This window comes from Pan troglodytes, chromosome 4, assembly GCF_028858775.2.
Source record: "Pan troglodytes isolate AG18354 chromosome 4, NHGRI_mPanTro3-v2.0_pri, whole genome shotgun sequence".
NCBI lineage: Eukaryota > Metazoa > Chordata > Mammalia > Primates > Hominidae > Pan > Pan troglodytes.
In genome coordinates this window covers 67,430,477-67,450,353 of record NC_072402.2, presented here as the reverse complement: position 1 = coordinate 67,450,353, position 19,877 = coordinate 67,430,477, and the positions used below count along the sequence as shown (strand labels likewise).

Below are 19,877 nucleotides of genomic sequence, written 5' to 3'. Positions count from 1 at the left end.
TTTTCAGTCTATTCCAGGCCATGGTGAACACACTTTTTTTTCTCAACAGTGTTAGTAGGTACAGTCTTCTTTTCTCTGCTAATTAACTATATGTGACTTCCTACATTTCTAGTATCCTCATTTTACTTTTTTCTTATACTTTTTTCCCATGTGTTCATGTCTTGTTTCTCCAAGAATATACTAAGTACTTCCTTTGAGACTGAAAAATCACATCTTACAATTTACTTTCCCTGTCAAGCCTGGATCAATGTCTCACACACATTAAGCAATCAATAATTTTTGTTTGTTTTATAGAATGCAGAGATGCATGGACAACACTCTAGGCCAAAAGAGTGACACACAATATGCTCGGCACTGTGGCCAAATCAGATCCTTTACATAATTTTGCTAATCTTTTGTTATTTATGCCTGTTACATGAATATCTTAAAATTTATAAGATGCTGGTATAGCTTCACAGTATGATTATGGCCATTTTAGTTAACTTTAAACACATTTTTAGAAGGCATTTAAAAAATCAACAAGTGTGTAGTTTAGAAAAGATGATTCAGAATTACACTAAATAAATATACATACAAATTATGTTTTCTTGCATAACTATCTATTCGACAAATTAAAGGTCAGCAGGATGGGATTACGCTCTCAGCCTAATTCATGCTCTGTGAAAATGAAATATACTGACATTCTATATTCTACTGGGACACATGATCTGTACCTATTTTAAGCCCATGGCTCTTCACAATCCATTGTTTAAAAATAGATCAGTTCTGAACTTTGGAGACAGGCTCAGAAGGGCATTAACCTCTTTCTTGACAGTTAAGTTTGCCATTTTGCTCTAATCAAATCAGTATAAGTCTGCTCATGTTAAAAATAGACATTCTTGCTTTGTACACATTCCAACAGGCACTCATAAACAGAAGGTTCTACCTAGTTCTATTAGGTTCTACTAATGAATCTAATTAGTTTTTATTTTTAAATATACTGCCAGCATTTACAGAAGTATACATGAGTCTTATGATTCTAACATTTCAATATCAAATTTTCATGCTAAGGCAATGTCTCCAGGAAACTGGCTGATAAAATGAAGGGAAAGCTTACTAGCAGATTGTTTGAGTACATTCCAAAAGAAATGGGGCATATGATATTGCTGGGTTTGGTGTCCCTCCTGAGTACTGGCCTGATACCCTTTGAATCACCCTTTCAGCACTTGCAAATAACTACATACAATTAGTTATTTAAATGTTTGTCACTCCCTAAAATATAACAGCCATAAGAGCTCTATCCTATTTTTCACTGCATTGTAGTAACATTAAGAGTTAAATTCTACTGTGTACTTACTATGTGCCAGGCACTTTTCTGCATTTTTATGTGTTTTGCTCACTTAATCTTTACAACTCTGTGAAGCAGTTATGATCATTATTCACATTTCAAGATGAGAAAAATGAAGTACACATAAGTTAAGAAAATAGCTCAGAGTTGAACATCTAGTTAGTAGTGGAGCTGGATTTAAATGAGGCTTGTGGAAGGAGGGCCATCTGGTAATCGTGATGTGAAATAGCCCCTCAGTAGTAGGTTCTCATCCATTATGTGTTATATAGCTGAAAAATTGTGTATACTTATTAATGGTGGTACAGAAAATCACAAAAAGGATTTATACTATCCCAAACAATGAAGCTTTGGATATTTCTCAGCAGCCAGGGGCAAATAAGAGCATATTAAGTGGATGGGAGGAGAATCAAGGAGGAGGGCTCTCCAGGGAAAGCCAGGTCAGGCAGCAACTGAGAGGGAGGGGAGGATACTAGGGATTACTGAAGCCAACTTTGCAGACTCATGCATTTGACTAGACACAGCCAGAGCGCAACCAGAGAGTACAGATTAGAGATAATGAATATACCACACAGTAATAGTTTTAATTTAAAATGCTATGTTTTGGGGTAACATCTTAAGAATTTTCCTCAGAAAACTGTAATGTTCCTTTACTATCTGACCCAAGTATTTTAGTGCACAGTGGAATGATGATAATTTTTTAAGATGACTTTACAATCACTTCCCAGAAGGCTGACAATTCCAGTGGAGCTCAGTGTGCAGGACGTACAGCCTAGCTTGAGGATGAACAACACACAACTGTTATCTGCCACTGTGAATCTTCTATACCTTGAAGTGTCTCAATATTTAGGTTTGGACAGGGGAACTTGAACAATTGTTTGATGAGTCATTGACATAATCTAGGTAGAACCGGTGTAGCAATGGTTTTATCCAATTTGGGCTGCTACACAAAAGTATCACAGACTGGGTGGCTTATGAATAAAAAAAAATTATTTCTCACAGTTCTGGTTTGGAGGTTGGGAAATCTAAGATCAAGGTGCTGGCAGACTTTGTCTAGTGAGGGGCCACTTCCTGGTTCATAGACAGTGAGCTTTTTGCTGTGTTCTCCTCATATGGCAGAAGGGATCAGAGATCACTCTGGGACTTCTTTTATAAAAGCACTGATCCCATTCATGAGGGCTCCACCCTCATGGCCTAATCACCTCCCAAAGGTCCCTTCCTCTTAACCTCCTAATATCATCACCTTGGGGATTAGGATTTCAACATATGAACTGGGGGCAGAGGGCATAAACACTCACCTTAGTAGCAATATAAAAGAAAAACCAACATATTTTCTATCTATTCCATGAATGTGATTGGGTTATAGTGATTGATTAGACAGAACATTTGTATACCCTCTATAATGGTACCTTCCTCTTCGCCCCACCATCTTTACCCCACCCTCCAAGTGAGCTCTGCATTGAATGACTAATGCATAAACACGGAGAACTTTTAAAAGTTTTTAAAGTTATAAAGTATTTTTCTTCTTAAAGTTAAAAAGAAACTATTTTTCACATAAAAATAGGATGTTATGTCATACAGTGCATATACCAAACATAATCACAGAGGAATCTAAAGATGCCAGCATGCTTTTGTAGTACATTAAAAATACATGGACCATAGTATAACTGACAGTGATACTAAGAAAGTTCTGTGGACAGAAGACTTTGTTTTGAGCATCACTTTTCTTATCCATATAAGCACAAGCACTACTGTTCTCTTGGCAAAATGCTGTCTCTAAGCTTTAACACTCAGTCACTCTGAGATGATTTGCCAAGTAGGTAATCCTTATTTATTGTGCACTTATTAATTTTTTCCACTAAGTAATTACAAAATATGTACTATCTGAGGGTTGGAGTCATAGAGGAAGTTAAGAAAGATAGTCCTTGCTTTTCCAGATCCTGAGTTCATATAGCAGAACAGGGAATGAACAAATAAATATTAAGGGCAAATAAGACAATATAATAATATGCATACAACAAAAACACTGATGTGATTGATGGAGAATGACTGAGAGGGAACTAATTTGGATGAGCTTCTCAGGGAAGGCCTCTTCAGGAGATAACATTTGTATTGAGATTTGAACAATAAGAATGGGCTATTTATCTGCTAAAGGTGTTTCAACAATTTGTCTCTAACACACAAAAAAAGATAAATCACCTAATTTTTGCCACAAAAGTGAAAATAGGAGAATGCTTTCAATAAAGTAGTGTTTTTGAAATATCAGCTAACTGAATTAATTTTATATGCATGGTATGAGGTTTTTGTAAGAGGTTTCAAAGTTCTCACAAATGTAGTTTTTACTGCCATTTTACATCTTCGGGCTTCATAGTATTAAAACATATTGAAAGGAGAGTCTGAGGTATAAAATGGATAAAACATAGTACAGACTTAACTGATAATGAATATAGACTAATTTTAACTTTCTTTACCACTGCATTTTACATTCTTTCTCTACTTTTAGGCAAAAGTCATTTGTATAAGTTTGTGAGACAATGAAGGTATGACCTATTCTTCACTTTTATAAGTTTCTGAATTCCCAGACTTGTGTTAAATCACTGCTCTTAACTATATATTAATGCCTCAAATTATGCAATACTTTCATAAGCTTTCTTATTTAATGAAGTATTTTAGGTTGAAATCGTACTATAAGATAACATGTTGTTGACATAAAATTGAATTTATGATGAGCAATTCTAATCATGTATATTAGATGTGTGTATACACATTTTAATATTTTTATCTTTTGTCACAAAATACATATCAAATAATTGAACTTTGCCTTTCTGGATATCCTAGTTCACTCATTTAGCATTTATTTGTCATTCAATGTCTTCTATGTGCCAGGCACTTTCTAGACACTAAGAACATAACAGTGACCCAAACACACCTTTGCCTAAGTTGATTCCTCCTCTCCCAAGTGAAACACAGCTTTTGAAAGGTGAATTGATATATTTTACTGCTTTTTAGACATTTTTTGTAATCTATCACTGTGACTTGAATGTAGTAGGTACATAATACTCCAATTTGATGTTATATTTCTCATCGTTCTTACTAAACTTTTCTTCAAAAATCAGGTCTGGGTTTTTAGACTCAGTGTCATTTTAGTAATAACTTGTTATCTTTTTGCCATACGTTTCTTTACTTTCTTATTCTACTCATGCTTTTTCCCTTCAAATAAACTGTTAACTTATGTATAGCATTAAACTTAGACCTTTGTGTGATTCTGATAATAGAAAAGCAAAAGCTGAAGAGTAGGGAAGCACATGGAGAAACACTGTTTTCCCCTTTACAAGGTGTTAACTGGCTGAGCATTTCATGCTTTCACTTCTAGGATCTCTCATTTTATTAAGCAGTCATGATTCTTAGTATGATTTTTATTCATGACTCTGTTAAAGAAGACCTTTTATTCAGTAAATATTTCATGACTTCCTACTGCATGCTGGTTACTAGAAATACAAGGATATTAAGCACAGCTCCTATCCCCAAGAAGCTCATAGTCTTTAAAGAGATAATAAACTAACAAATGATAAATGCTGTGATAGAGACAGAGTAGTCACAGAAAATTTATGAATGAGGTTAGGTAATTTATAAATGGTAAAAATGCTTACAGGAAAGTAGAAGGTAAGCTGAGTAGAAAGGAATGAAGATACAGTAGCATGAAGAAAGGCAAAAAGGCCATCAATAGCATTTATTTTCCAGGAAATTGTCAATAATACTCTATAGATGAAGCATTAATGTGAAGAAAGGAAGATTAAGGCAGGCCATGAAGAGCCTCTGTGTCATATGAAGGAGTTTGGGTGTTTTCCCTGAAGGGAATAAGAGGTCATGAGCAGGTTCTAAGAAGAAAGTTACATTGTCAAATTTGGGTTTTATATCAATCAATATGGTAGCTCTGTAATGGAATGCATTTTAGCTAATTGACATTCAAGCCAGGGAGAAAAGTTGTGACAGATGTTGAGGTAATGTTGAGAACCTGAATATGGCATTTAAATATATAAAGAAAAAATATTAGTCACAATTTAGCAATTGAATGATTGTAGGAATTGAGGAAATAAAAGGTTTGTCGGAGGATGCACGTAAAAGTGAAAAGTGGATATTTTTTCCAGTGAAGATCAGTGTAAATTATGGTGTGGCAGGAGGAAGAATAGTTTTTAATTTATGTATGTATTTATTTATTTTTTGAGACAGAGTTTCGCTCTTGTTGCCCAGGCTGGAGTGCAATGGCATGATCTTGGCCCACTGCAACCTGTGCCTCCCAGGTTCAAGTGATTCTCCTGCCTCAGCCTCCCTAGTAGCTGGGATTACAGGTGCCCGCCACCACTCCCAGTTAATTTTTTTGTACTTTTAGTAAAGACTGGGTTTCACTATGTTGGCCAGGCTGGTCTCGAACTCCTGACCTCAGGCAATCCACCTGCATCAGCCTCCCAAAGTACTGGGATTACAGGCATGAGCCACCATGCCCGGCTGGGAAGAATAGTTAATAAAACACATGACACAGAAAATGTTCTTGTTATCTTCATTATACATTACCTTGAGGATTTTCTGCCTAGAAGAATACTTCCCATTTAAGGGTACACATTACTAGGGTTCATTTTTATTCTCAGTTGTGCTGTTGTCTTTCTGCAGTCTTTCAATGAGATTTTATTCTGGAATCCTAACTTCTCCATGCCTTCTTAGAATATATCCTTCAATCTGTCTTGTCTTTCTGTCTTTTGATTTGATATTTATTCTTGATACTGTCTGTTGGATTACCTTTGTCTCCTTGCTATGATCTGTCTCACTCTACTTTGAACCTCTCCAGGCCCCTGAGAATCCAATCTGGTTCCAGTGTCCTGAAATTCTGCTTTTCTTGTGAAGAAGTTTTAGATTTAAAAAGCAAAATATGTTGATAGAGTTTTTTTTTTAAACAACTGATACCAGGGTCTTCAAAAAGCTCATGGAAGGTGCATATTATGAAAAAGCTATATATGGATTTCCTATTTTCTTTATCAAAATAAACTTGTAGAAACTTCTTAAAGCACATCTGAATAGGATCTAGTTTAAGGCACTAAGAAGAATGAGACATCAGTTTTAAAATAGCCTCTCTCAGAGCGATATGAATTATAAAACTGAAGCAGGAGCAAACATCCAATTCATGCTGAAACTTGGATGGAAGAATGAGCTATCCATCTATAAACTGCTAATTCATTTGGGGCATCATTTCCATAAAGTTTTAGTAAAAAATCCTTTTTGCATTCCTTCAATGAGATTTTAACTAGATAACGTTTCCTTAACTTCTTGGAATATATCCTTCATTCTATCTTATCTTTCTGTCTTTTTATTTGATCTTTATTCCTGATACTGTTTTGTAAAGAATGCTTCACAGAAACTTTATGGAAACAATGTCCTAAATGAATCAGCAGTTCACAGATGGATCACTCATTTTAAGAAGGGATGAGACAATGTTGACGATGAAGCCCATAACAGCAGATCATCTGCATCAATTTGCAAGGAAAAACTTCAACCTGTTTTTGCCTTATTTGAAGGAGACCAATGATTAATAGCAGAAACAATAACCAACATCGTAGACATCGCAATTGCTCAGCTTTCACAATTCTGACTCAAAAATTAAACTTAAGCAAACTTTCCACTCCATTAGTACCAAAACCATTGCAGCCAGATCAGCTGCAGGTAAGAGTGGAGCTTTCAATGGAAGTTTTAAACAAATGTGATAAATATCCTGAAGCATTTCTTCAAAGAATTTTAACTGGAGATAAAACATGGCTTTGCAAGTATGATCTTGAAGACAAAACATGATAAAAATGATGGCTGCCAAGAGATGGAAGTGGTCCAGTCAAAGCAAAAGCAGACTGGTTAAGTGCAAAGGTGGCTCATGCCTGTAGTCTCTGTTACTCAGGAGGTTGAACTGGGAGGATCACTTGAGCCAGGGAGGTAAAGGCTGCAGTGAGCTATAGTTTCACCACTGCACTCCAGCCTGGATGACAGTGAGAACCTGTCTCAAGGAAAAATATGAGAATATTTTCAGAGAGTTAGCTAAAGCTTTAGCAGAGAAACACCCAGGGAAGCTTCAGCAGAGTCTTCCACCACTACAACACTCCCACTCACTCTGCTCATCAAACAAGGGCAATTTTGTGAGAGTTTTGATGGGAGATCATTAGGCATCTACCTTATCGTCTCAATTTGGCTCTGTTTGACTTATTTTTGTTTCCTAATATTAAAAAAATCTGTAAAGGGCACCCATTTTTCTTCAGTGAATAATGTGAACCAGATTGCGTTGACATGGTTAAATTCCCAGGACCCTCAATTCTTTAGGGATGAACAACATGGCTCGTATCATTGCTTAGAAAAGGATCTTGAACTTGATAGATGTTATGGAGCTTATGTGGAGAAATGAAGTGAATATTTTTACATTTATCTTTTAATTCCATTTTCTATGATCTTTTTGAAATCTTTTCATATATTTCTTTCCTTTTTTTTTTTTGAGATGGAGTTTTGCTCTGTCACTGAGGCTGCAGTGCAGTGGATCTCAACTCACTGCAACCTCTGACTCCCAGGTTCAAGCAATTCCCCTGCCTTAGCCTCCCAACTAGCTGGGATTACAGGTGCATGCCACTACACCTGGCTATTTTTTTTTTTTTGTATTTTTTATTAGAGATGGAGTTTGCCATGTTGGCCAAACTGGTCTCAAACTCCTGACCACGGGAGATCCACCCGCCTCGGCCACCCAAAACGCTGGGATTATAGGCAGGTGTGAGCCACTGCTCCCAGCTTATTTCTTTCTTTTAAGAAAATATAAAAAATTGAAGTATATTTCCAAAAGCAAAAATAGTTATACATTCTAATTTGATTGAGAAATTTGTAGGGAAAATAAACTAACCAATAGCAGATATTTAGCCTCATATTTTTAAAACTCTTAACTGGTATCTTATGGCTATTCAAAAAATATAAAAAACTTTTAGTGGGTACAGAAATTTAGATAAGTTTATAAATGGTGAAGATATTAGTTGGAATACAAATACTTGTTTTTAAACTTACAGTAAATATACTAGGAATTTTAACAAAATTTGAAAACATAGACGAAATATTCCTTGCACGTAGGAGACTTTCAAGACAAAAGTGGAGAAAACAAATATGAAAAAAATAATAATAACATGGGTAGAATTGATAAGTAGCACTCTTATATTACGGACTAAGTACACTGAGGGCCAGAGAAAGGAGATATAAGATCCAGTCTCATAGCTGATCAAATAAGATAAATAGAAATAAATAGGTATTATTTGAATTCAATTTGCCCAAGAGAGGAGAGACATTTCTGGAACACATGTAGTAAAGGTGAGAAATCGTAACTGATTTTTTCAAAACAGCAAGTTGCACAATTTTGTTGTAGGCCACTTTGCAACAGACATGGCAGTGGGGGAAAGGAAAGCTGGAGATTTAGCTGTAGTCAGAGTATAGAGGGACTGGAAGATGAGCTTAGGGAGTCTATACTTGATTCAATTTATAATGCAAAGACTGAAAGTTTCTGAGCAGAGAAATGACTAACTTATGTAAATAAAAGATTAATTTGACCGTGGTATTTTAAATGGTAGTCAGAGAAATCAGACCAAATGCTGGAAGGCAAACTAAGGGAACAGTGAAAATAGTCTATGTGAGATGCTTTAGTTTAGGACAATGGCAGTGGGAAAGGAAGCAAAGGCATGAATGTAAGATGTATTACTAAAGTTAATTGATAGCATTTGATGATTGGATGTACAGAGCACAGAAAGAAAAGCTGCAAAATAGGGCTAAAGTTTTACATTCCAAATAACTTGTGAGAATGACTAAAGAATGTACAGAGAGACTTTAAGAGATAAAATGGTTTAATGATGGAAGAAAAATGACTTCATTATATAACCTACTACATGTGTGGGTGCAGGGGATATCATTTAGCTTTAGAGAAAATGAACTTTAAGGCAGGAACTTAGAACTACAGTTTATAGAATTGAAATGTGAGATAATATAAATAAAAGATAATAAATTCAAAGATACAGAATGAAAATCCAATGGCTCAGAAATGTTGCAGTGTTAAAGAAGCCAAAAAACAAAAAACAAAAAATAAAAAAATATATATATATTGGGAGAGATTCAGGAACTGTGTTTTGTTAACAGCATAAAAAGTGGTCCCAGCATCTCAGAAAAATTATCAATAATTAACAGGTGTATTAGTATATTCTAATGCTGTTAATAAAGACATAACTGAGACCAAGTAATTTATAAACAAAAGAGCTTTATTTGACTCACAGTTCAGCATGGTAGGGGAGGCCTCAGGAAACTTACACTTATGGTAAAAGGGGAAGTAAACATGTCCTTCTTCACAAGATGGCAGCAAGGAGAAGTGATGAGCAAAAGGAGAAGAAGCTCCTTTTAATACCATCAGATCTTGTGAGAACTCACTCACTATCACAAGAATAGCAGCATGGGGGTAACTGCCCCATGATTCAATTACCTCCTACCAGGTACCTCCCATGACATGTAGGGATTATGGGAGCTGCAATTCAAGATGAGATTTGGGTGGGAACAGAGCCAAACCACATCATTCCACCCCTGCCCCCTACCAAATCTCATGTCCTCACATTTCCAAACCAATAATTCCTTCCCAACAGTCCCCCAAAGTCTTAATTCATTTCAGCATTAACTCAAAAGTCAACAGTGCAAAGTCTCATCTGAATCAAGGAAAGTCTCTTCTGTCTATGAGCCTGCAAACTCAAAAGCACATTACTTACTTCCTAGATACAATGAGGGTATAGGCATCAGGTAAATACAGCTATTCTAAATGGGAGAAATTGGCCAAAATGAAGAGGTAAAGGCCTCATGCAAATCCAAAATAAGCAGGGCAGTCAAATCTTAAAGCTCCAAAATGACCTCCTTTGACGCCGTGTCTCACATCCAGGGCATGCTGATGCAAGAGGTGGGCTCGCATGGCCTTGGGCAGCTCTATCACTGTGGCTTTGCAGGGTACAGCCCATCTACCAGCTGCTTTCATGGGTGGGGATTCGTTGAGTATCTGAAGTTTTTCCAGTTGCAGGGTGCAAGATGTTGGTGGATCAACCATTCTGGGGTCTGGAGGATGGTGGTCCTCTTCTCACAGCTCCACTAGGCAGTGACCCAGTGGGGACTCCCTGTGGGGGTTCTGACCTCACATTTCCCTTCCACACTGCCCTAGCAGAGGTTCTCCATGAGGGCCCTGTCCCTGCAGCAAACTTCTGCCTGGACATCCAGGCATTTCCATACATCCTCTGAAATCAAGGTGGAGGTTACCAAATCTCAATTCTTGACTTTTGTGAGCCCCACAGGTTCAACATCATGTGGAAGATCCCAAGGCTTGGGGCTTGCACCCTCTGAAGCCACAGCCTGAGCTGTACCTTGGCCCCTTTTATCAATGGCTGAAACAACTGGGATGCAGGGCACCAAGTCCCTAGGCTACACACAGCAGGCGGCCTTTGGGCCCAGCTCATGAAACTATTTTTTCCCCCTAGACCTCCAGGTCTGTGATGGGATGGGCTAATGGGAAGGTCTCTGACATGCCCTGGAGATATTTTCTCCATTATCCTGGTGATTAACATCCAACGCCTTGTCACTGATGTAAATTGCTGCAGAAGGCTTGAATTTCTCCCCAGAAAGTGGGCTTTTTCTTTTCTACTACATGGTCACGCTGCAAAATATTTCAAAGTTTTATGCTTTGTCAACTTTTGAACACTTTGCTGCTTAGAACTTTTTTTCCACTAGATACACTAAATTATTTCTCTCAACTTCAAAGTTCCACAAAGATCTCTATGGCAGGGGCAAAATGCCACCGGTCTCTTTGCTAAAGCATAACAAGAGTCACCTTTGCTCCAGTTCCTAACAAGATCCTCATCTTCATCTGAGACCATCTCAGCCTGGACTTTATTGACCATAGCACTTTCAGCATTTTGGTCAAAGCCATTCAACAAGTCTCCAGGAAGTTCCAAACTTTCCCACATTTTACTCTCTTCTTCTGAGCCCTCCAAACGGTTTCAATCTCTGCCTGTTACCCAGTTCCAAAGTCACTTCCACAATTTCAGGTATCTTTGAAGCAGTGCCCAACTACTCTGTACCAGTTTACTGAAATAGCCTGTTCTCATGCTGCTAATAAAGACATACTTGAAAATGAGTTATTCATAAAGGAAAGAGGTTTATTTGACTCATAGTTCAGCATGGCTGGGGAGGCCTCAGGAAACTTACAAGCATGGCAGAAGGGGAAGCAAACACGTCCTTCTTCGCTTGGTGGCAGAAAGAAGAAGTATTGACCAAAAGGGATAAAAGCCCCTTTTAAAATCATCAGATCTCGTGAGAACTTACTCACTAGCAAGAAAAGAGCATGTGGTAACCATCCCCATGATTCAATTACCTCCCACGGGGTCCCTCCCATGATATGTGGGAAATGTGGAAGCTACAGTTCAACAAGACAGGTCATTGACAACTTTCAAATGAACAACTTTGGTAAAGAAGCTAAGACCAAACCATAATTCACTGAGTACATAGAAACCTTTTGAGAAGATTGGCAGTAAAAGAAAGGAGAGGGCAAAGTGTAAGAAATATGAATAATGGTTGGCAGCCAAGATGGCTGAATAGGAACAGCTCTGGTCTACAGCTCCCAGCGTGAGTGACACAGAAGATGGGTGATTTCTGCATTTCCATCTGAGGTACGGGGTTCATCTCACTAGGGAGTACCAGACAGTGGGCACAGGACAGTAGGTGCAGCGCACCGTGAGCGAGCTGAAGCAGGGCGAGGCACTACCTCACTCAGGAAGCGCAAGGGGTCAGGGAGTTCCCTTTCCTAGTCAAAGAAAGGGGTGACAGATGGCACCTGGAAAATTGGGTCACTCCCACCCTAATACTGCACTTTTCCAATGGGCTTAAAAAATAGCGCACCAGGAGATTATATCCTGCACCTGGCTCAGAGGGTCCTACGTCCACGGAGTCTCACTGATTGCTAGCACAGCAGTCTGAGATCAAACTGCAAGGCAGCAGCGAGGCTGCGGGAGGGGCACCCTCCATGGCCCAGGCTTGCTTAGGTAAACAAAGTAGCCGGGAAGCTCGAACTGGGTGGAGCCCACCACAGCTCAAGGAGGCCTGCCTGCCTCTGTAGGCTCCACCTCTGGGGGCAGGGCACAGACAAACAAAAAGACAGCAGTAACCTCTGCAGACTTAAATGTCCCTGTCTGACTGCTTTGAAGAGAGCAGTGGTTCTCCCAGCACACAGCTGGAGATCTGAGAACGGGCAGACTGCCTCCCCAAGTGGGTCCCTGACGCCTGACCCCCGAACAGCCTAACTGGGAGGCACCCCGTAGTAGGGGCAGACTGACACCTCACAGGGCCGGCTACTCCTCTGACACAAAAACTCCAGAGGAACGATCAGACAGCAGAATTTGTGGTTCACGAAAATCCACTGTTCTGCAGACACCGCTGCTGATACCCAGGCAAACAAGGTCTGGAGTGGACCTCTAGCAAACTCCAACAGACCTGCAGCTGAGGGTCCTGTCTGTTAGAAGGAAAACTAACAAACACAAAGGACATCCACACCAAAAACCCATCTGTAAATCACCATCATCAAAGACCAAAAGTAGATAAAACCACAAAGATGGGGAAAAAACAGAGCAGAAAAACTGGAAACTCTAAAAACCAGAGCGCCTCTCCTCCTCCAAAGGAACGCAGTTCCTCACCAGCAACGGAACAAAGCTGGATGGAGAATGACTTTGATGAGTTGAGAGAAGAAGGCTTCAGAAGATCAAACTACTCCGAGCTACAGGAGGAAATTCAAACCAAAGGCAAAGAAGTTGAAAACTTTGAAAAAAATTTAGACGAATATATAACTAGAATAACCAATATGGAGAAGTGCTTAAAGGAGCTGATGGAGCTGAAAGCCAAGGCTCGAGAACTACGTGAAGAATGCAGAAGCCTCAGGTGCCGATGCGATCAACTGGAAGAAAGGGTATCAGTGATGGAAGATGAAATGAATGAAATGAAGTCAGAAGGGAAGTTTAGAGAAAAAAGAATAAAAAGAAACAAACAAAGCCTCCAAGAAATATGGGATTATATGAAAAGACCAAATCTACGTCTGATTGGTGTACCTGAAAGTGGCGGGCAGAATGGAACCAAGTTGGAAAACACTCTGCAGGATATTATCCAGGAGAACTTCCCCAATCTAGCAAAGCAGGCCAACATTCAGATTCAGGAAATACAGAGAACGCCACAAAGATACTCCTCGAGAAGAGCAACTCCAAGACACATAATTGTCAGATTCACCAAAGTTGAAATGAAGGAAAAAATGTTCAGGGCAGCCAGAGAGAAAGGTCAGGTTACCCTCAAAGGGAAGCCCATCAGACTAACAGCTGATCTCTCAGCAGAAACTCTACAAGCCAGAAGAGAGTGGGGGCCAATATTCAAACTTCTTAAAGAAAGGAATTTTCAACCCAGAATTTCATATCCAGCCAAACTAAGCTTCATAAGTGAAGGAGAAATAAAATACTTTACAGACAGCAAATGCTGAGAGATTTTGTCACCACCAGGCCTGCCCTAAAAGAGCTCCTGAAGGAAGCACTAAACATGGAAAGGAACAACCTGTACCAGCCACTGCAAAATCATGCCAAATTGCAAAGGCCATCGAGGCTAGGAAGAAACTGCATCAACTAACGAGCAAAATAACCAGCTAACATCATAATGACAGGATCAAATTCACACATAACGATATTAACTTTAAATGTAAATGAACTAAATGCTCCAATTAAAAGACACAGACTGGCAAATTGGATAAAGAGTCAAGACCCATCAGTGTGCTGTATTCAGGAAACCCATCTCATGTGCAGAGACACACATAGGCTCAAAATAAAAGGACGGAGGAAGATCTACCAAGCAAATGGAAAACAAAAAAAAAGGCAGGGGTTGCAATCCTAGTCTCTGATAAAACAGATGTTAAACCAACAAAGATCAAAAGAGACAAAGAAGGCCATTACATAATGGTACAGGGATCAATTCAACAAGAAGAGCTAACTATCCTAAATATATATGCACCCAATACAGGAACACCCAGATTCATAAAGCAAGTTCTGTGTGACCTACAAAGAGACTTAGACTCCCACACAATAATAAAGGGAAACTTTAACACCCCACTGTCAACATTAGACAGATCAACGAGACAGAAATTTAACAATGATACCCAGGAATTGAACTCAGCTCTGCACCAAGCAGACCTAATAGACATCTACAGAACTCTCCACCCCAAATCAACAGAATATACATTTTTTTCAGCACCACACCACACCTATTCCAAAATTGACCACATAGTTGGAAGTAAAGCTCTCCTCAGCAAATGTAAAAGAACAGAAATTGTAACAAACTGTCTCTCAGACCACAGTGCAATCAAACTAGAACTCAGGATTAAGAAACTCACTCAAAACCGCTCACCTACATGGAAACTGAACAACCTGCTCCTGAATGACTACTGGGTACATAATGAAATGAAGGCAGAAATAAAGATGTTCTTTGAAACCAACGAGAACAAAGACACAACATACCAGAATCTCTGCGACACATTCAAAGTAGTGTGTAGAGGGAAATTCATAGCACTAAATGCCCACAAGAGAAAGCAGGAAAGATCCAAAATTGACACCCTAACATCACAATTAAAAGAACTAGAAAAGCAAGAGCAAACACATTCAAAAGCTAGCAGAAGGCAAGAAATAACTAAGATCAGAGCAGAACTGAAGGAAATAGAGAAGCAAAAATCCCTTCAAAAAATTAAAGAATGCAGGAGCTGGTTTTTTGAAAGGATCAACAAAATTGATAGACCGCTAGCAAGACTAATAAAGTAGAAAAGAGAAAAGAATGAAATAGATGCAACAAAAAAATGATAAAGGGGATATCACCACCGATCCCACAGAAATACAAACTACCCACAGAGAATACTACAAACACCTCTACGCAAATTAACTAGAAAATGTAGAAGAAATGGAAAGATTTCTCGACACATACACCCTCCCAAGACTAAACCAGGAAGAAGTTGAATCTCTGAATAGACCAATAACAGGCTCTGAAATTGTGGCAATAATCAATAGCTTACCAACCAAAAAGAGTCCAGGACCAGATGGATTCACAGCTGAATTCCACCAGAGGTAGAAGGAGGAACTGGTACCATTCCTTCTGAAACTATTCCAATCAATAGAAAAAGAGAGAATCCTCCCTAACTCATTTTGTGAGGCCAACATCATCCTGATACCAAAGCCGGGCAGAGACACAACCAAAAAAGAGAATTTTAGACCAATATCCTTGATGAACACTGATGCAAAAAAGCCTCAATAAAATACTGGCAAACCGAATCCAGCAGCACATCTAAAAGGTTATCCACCATGATCAAGTGGGCTTCACCCCTGGGATGGAAGGCTGGTTCAATACACACAAATCAATAAATGTAATCCAGCATATAAACAGAACCAAAGACAAAAACTACATGATTATCTCAATAGATGCAGAAAAGGCCTTTGACAAAATTCAACAACCCTTCATGCTAAAAACTCTCAATAAATTAGGTATTGATGGGATGTATCTCAAAATAATAAGAGCTATCTATGACAAACCCACAGCCAATATCATACTGAATGGGCAAAAACTGGAAGCATTCCCTTTGAAAACTGGCACAAGACAGGGATGCCCTCTCTCACCACTCCTATTCAACATATGTTGGAAGTTCTGGCCAGGGCAATCAGGCAGGAGAAGGAAATAAAGGGTATTCAATTAGGAAAAGAGGAAGTCAAATTGTCCCTGTTTGCAGATGACATGATTGTATATCTAGAAAACCCCATTGTCTCAGCCCAAAATCTCCTTAAGCTGATAAGCAACTTCAGCAAAGTCTCAGGATACAAAATCAATGTACAAAAATCACAAGCATTCTTATACACCAATAACAGACAAACAGAGAGCCAAATCATGAGTGAACTCCCATTCACAATTGCTTCAAAGAGAATAAAATACCTGGGAATCCAACTTACAAGGGACATGAAGGACCTCTTCAAGGAGAACTACAAACCACTGCTCAATGAAATAAAAGAGGATACAAACAAATGGAAGAACATTTCATGCTCATGGGTAGGAAGAATCAATATCGTGAAAATGGCCATACTGCCCAAGGTAATTTATTGATTCAATGCCATCCCCATCAAGCTACCAATGCCTTTCTTCACAGAATTGGAAAAAACTACTTTAAAGTTCATATGGAACCAAAAAAGAGCCCACATCACCAAGTCAATCCTCAGCCAAAAGAACAAAGCTGGAGGCATCACGTTACCTGACTTCAAACTATATTACAAGTCTACAGTAACCAAAACAGCAGGGTACTGATACCAAAACAGAGATATAGATCAGTGGAACAGAACAGAGCCCTCAGAAGTAATGCCGCATATCTACAACTATCTGATCTTTGACAAACCTGAGAAAAACAAGCAATGGGGAAAGGATTCCCTATTTAATAAATGATGCTGGGAAAACTGGCTAGCCATATGTAGAAAGCTGAAACTGGATCCCTTCCTTACACCTTATACAAAAATTATAAGATAGACTAAAGACTTAAATGTTAGACCTAAAACCATAAAAACCCTAGATGAAGACCTAGGCAATACCATTCAGGACATAGGCATGTGCAAGGACTTCATGTGTAAAACACCAAAAGCAATGGCAACAAAAGACAAAATTGACAAATGGGATCTAATTAAACTAAAGAGCTTCTGCACAGCAAAAGACACTACCATCAGAGTGAACAGGCAACCTACAAAATGGGAGAAAATTTTTGCAACCTACTTATCTGACAAAGGGCTAATATCCAGAATCTACAATGAACTCAAACAAATTTACAAGAAAAAAACAAACAACCCCATCAAAAAGTGGGCAAAGGACATGAACAGACACTTCTCAAAAGAAGACATTTATGCAGCCAAAAAACACATGAAAAAATGCTCACCATCACTGGCCATCAGAGAAATGCAAATCAAAACCACAATGAGACACCATCTCACACCACAATCTCACACCAGTTAGAATGGCAGTCATTAAAAAGTCAGGAAACAACAGGTACTGGAGAGGATGTGGAGAAATAGGAACACTTTTACACTGTTGGCGGGACTGTAAACTAGTTCAACCATTGTGAAAGTCAGTGTGGCGATTCCTCAGGGATCTAGAACTAGAAATACCATTTGACCCAGCCATCCCATTACTGGGTATATACCCAAAGGACTATAAATCATGCTGCTATAAAGACACATGCACACGTATGTTTATTGCATCACTATTCCCAATAGCAAAGACTTGGAACCAACCCAAATGTCCAACAAGGATAGACTGGATTAAGAAAATGTGGCACATATACACCATGGAATACTATGCAGCCATACAAAATGATGAGTTCATGTCCTTTGTAGGGACATGGATGAAATTGGAAATCATTCTCAGTAAACTATCGCAAGGACAAAAAATCGAACACCGCATGTTCTCACTCATAGGTGGGAATTGAAAAATGAGAACACATGGACACAGGAAGGGGAACATCACACTCTGGGGAGTGTTGTGGGGTGGGGGGAGTGGGGAGGGATAGCATTGGGAGATATACCTAATGCTAAATGACGAGTTAATGGGTGCAGCACACCAGCATGGCACATGTATACATATGTAAGTAACCTGCGCATTGTGCACATGTACCCTAAAACTTAAAGTATAATAATAATAAAATAAAAAAAAGAAATATGAATAATCAAGAGCAAGTTATTTTGGTCCAGGAGTGATCTGAATATTCTAGTGGGAAGAAGGCAGATTTCTAGGGAGGAACAGAAAGATGATGCAAAGCAAAGAGGTGGTTATTAATGTTGCAAAGTGTTTTAATGAGATAATAGGAAATGAACTGCTCACAGCAAGTCATTGTCTTATCAGGGTCCATGAGATGATCCCGGAAAGTGAAGATGGGAGGAAGAATAGGAATCAAAAAGAAGAATCAGTTTGATAAGAATGAGGGAGAGAAAAATGGGGACAATATAGACAATGAGGCCACAAGAAGGAATTTTAAAGAGCCAGAAATACAGACAAGAGAACAGTTCTGAGGATCATAAATAGAACAATTTTCCAATACTTTTTTCAACATTTAAGAGCTTATATAGGTGAGAAGCTAAAGAAGATAAGAACAAAATATCTTAATAATAAGTTTAGGTTTTTCTTTAGAGTAACATGGACTAGAAGATTCTCCATGAAGAGAGAAAATAAACAATGATTATGTATTATGCATACTGAGAACAATAAATCTTACCTCTCTCAGAGGATCATTGAGTTCATTGAGAATATTTTCCTCATCAAAGATTTTGCCTTGGTATCTGTGTTCATAGTAATCATGTATCTTCTGACGCATATCAGCTGGTAACTTATGGAATGACATGTATTGTTCCACTTGCTTATACTGTAAGGAAGGGAAAATAAAATTTAAAAAAAACATTGTTAGGCTGTATCAGAAATCATATTATTTTGTTTTGCTATATTCAATAATATTTGAATACTCAGTTACAAAAAAAAAGAAATCCTTTAAGATGAAGGAACTAATGTACCTGGGTCTAATGTACCTATTTTGTGTTACATAATGTATAAGGCATTTTATTTAGGTGCACATTTCATGGAAAGAACTAAGATATCGTGGAGAGGAGGCATGAAGGGAGTTAAGAGTGAATTTAAGGGAGTAGCTACAGAAAAGCCAGTGATGGGGCAAAAACAAAATGTTATGCTATTTTTTTTAATTGAGTTCTAAAAGAAGTATGAAATTGTTTGGCTGTCGATTTTTAAGAAAAATCTCATACCTATGGATAGTACAATAGGTTTTATCTTAGGCTTTTTGGCAAAAGATCAGAATCTAATTAAATTTGGAATCGACAGGCAGGGAGCTTGGCAGGTATTTGCAGATCATACATACTTCAACAACACAGATGCCCTGTAAATTACTGAGAACTAAGAGACTATGGCAGGCTTCCAATTTAGGATTTAGGAGAATATCACGGTGAGACTAGATCCACATTACTGTATAACTGAAAGTTAACTTAGACACTGAAGTTCATTTAAACAAGTAGGCCTCAACTGTGATTGTCTTAAGAACTGGGGAGGGCATTGCTTTTTTGGAAGGCTGATCTTCAGGCTTAATTCCCGAGATTGATTCTATTGACCTATCTGCCTATTTATATTTATACACACATGGGCGTGCACACACACACACCCAGAGAGAGAGAGAGAGATTGTAAGTAGCATCCCTGCATCCCTGATAGTCAAACAGGACCATATAAGCATGGATATTACCTGGGTGCCTATTAGAAGAGAATAATTTCAAGCCTCATCCAAGACCTATGGAATAAGAATTTGCATCTTAAAAACGTCTCCAGATGGCTCACGTGCATAGATATACACCTTAAAGTTTGAGAAACAATCCCTAGGTGTTTCA

At 38.5% G+C, this 19,877-nt stretch overlaps 1 protein-coding gene across 1 annotated transcript in view; it reads right to left on the bottom strand.

Annotated features, from left to right (window-relative positions):
- The window catches only part of HCN1 (hyperpolarization activated cyclic nucleotide gated potassium channel 1), a 441,085-nt gene that overhangs the window by 79,486 nt on the left and 341,722 nt on the right, over window positions 1-19,877 (bottom strand). Inside the window, exon 5 of the mRNA XM_526930.9 lies at window positions 18,708-18,854. Coding sequence (XP_526930.7) covers window positions 18,708-18,854 — 147 coding nt within the window. The remainder of the gene's footprint in view (window positions 1-18,707; window positions 18,855-19,877) is intronic.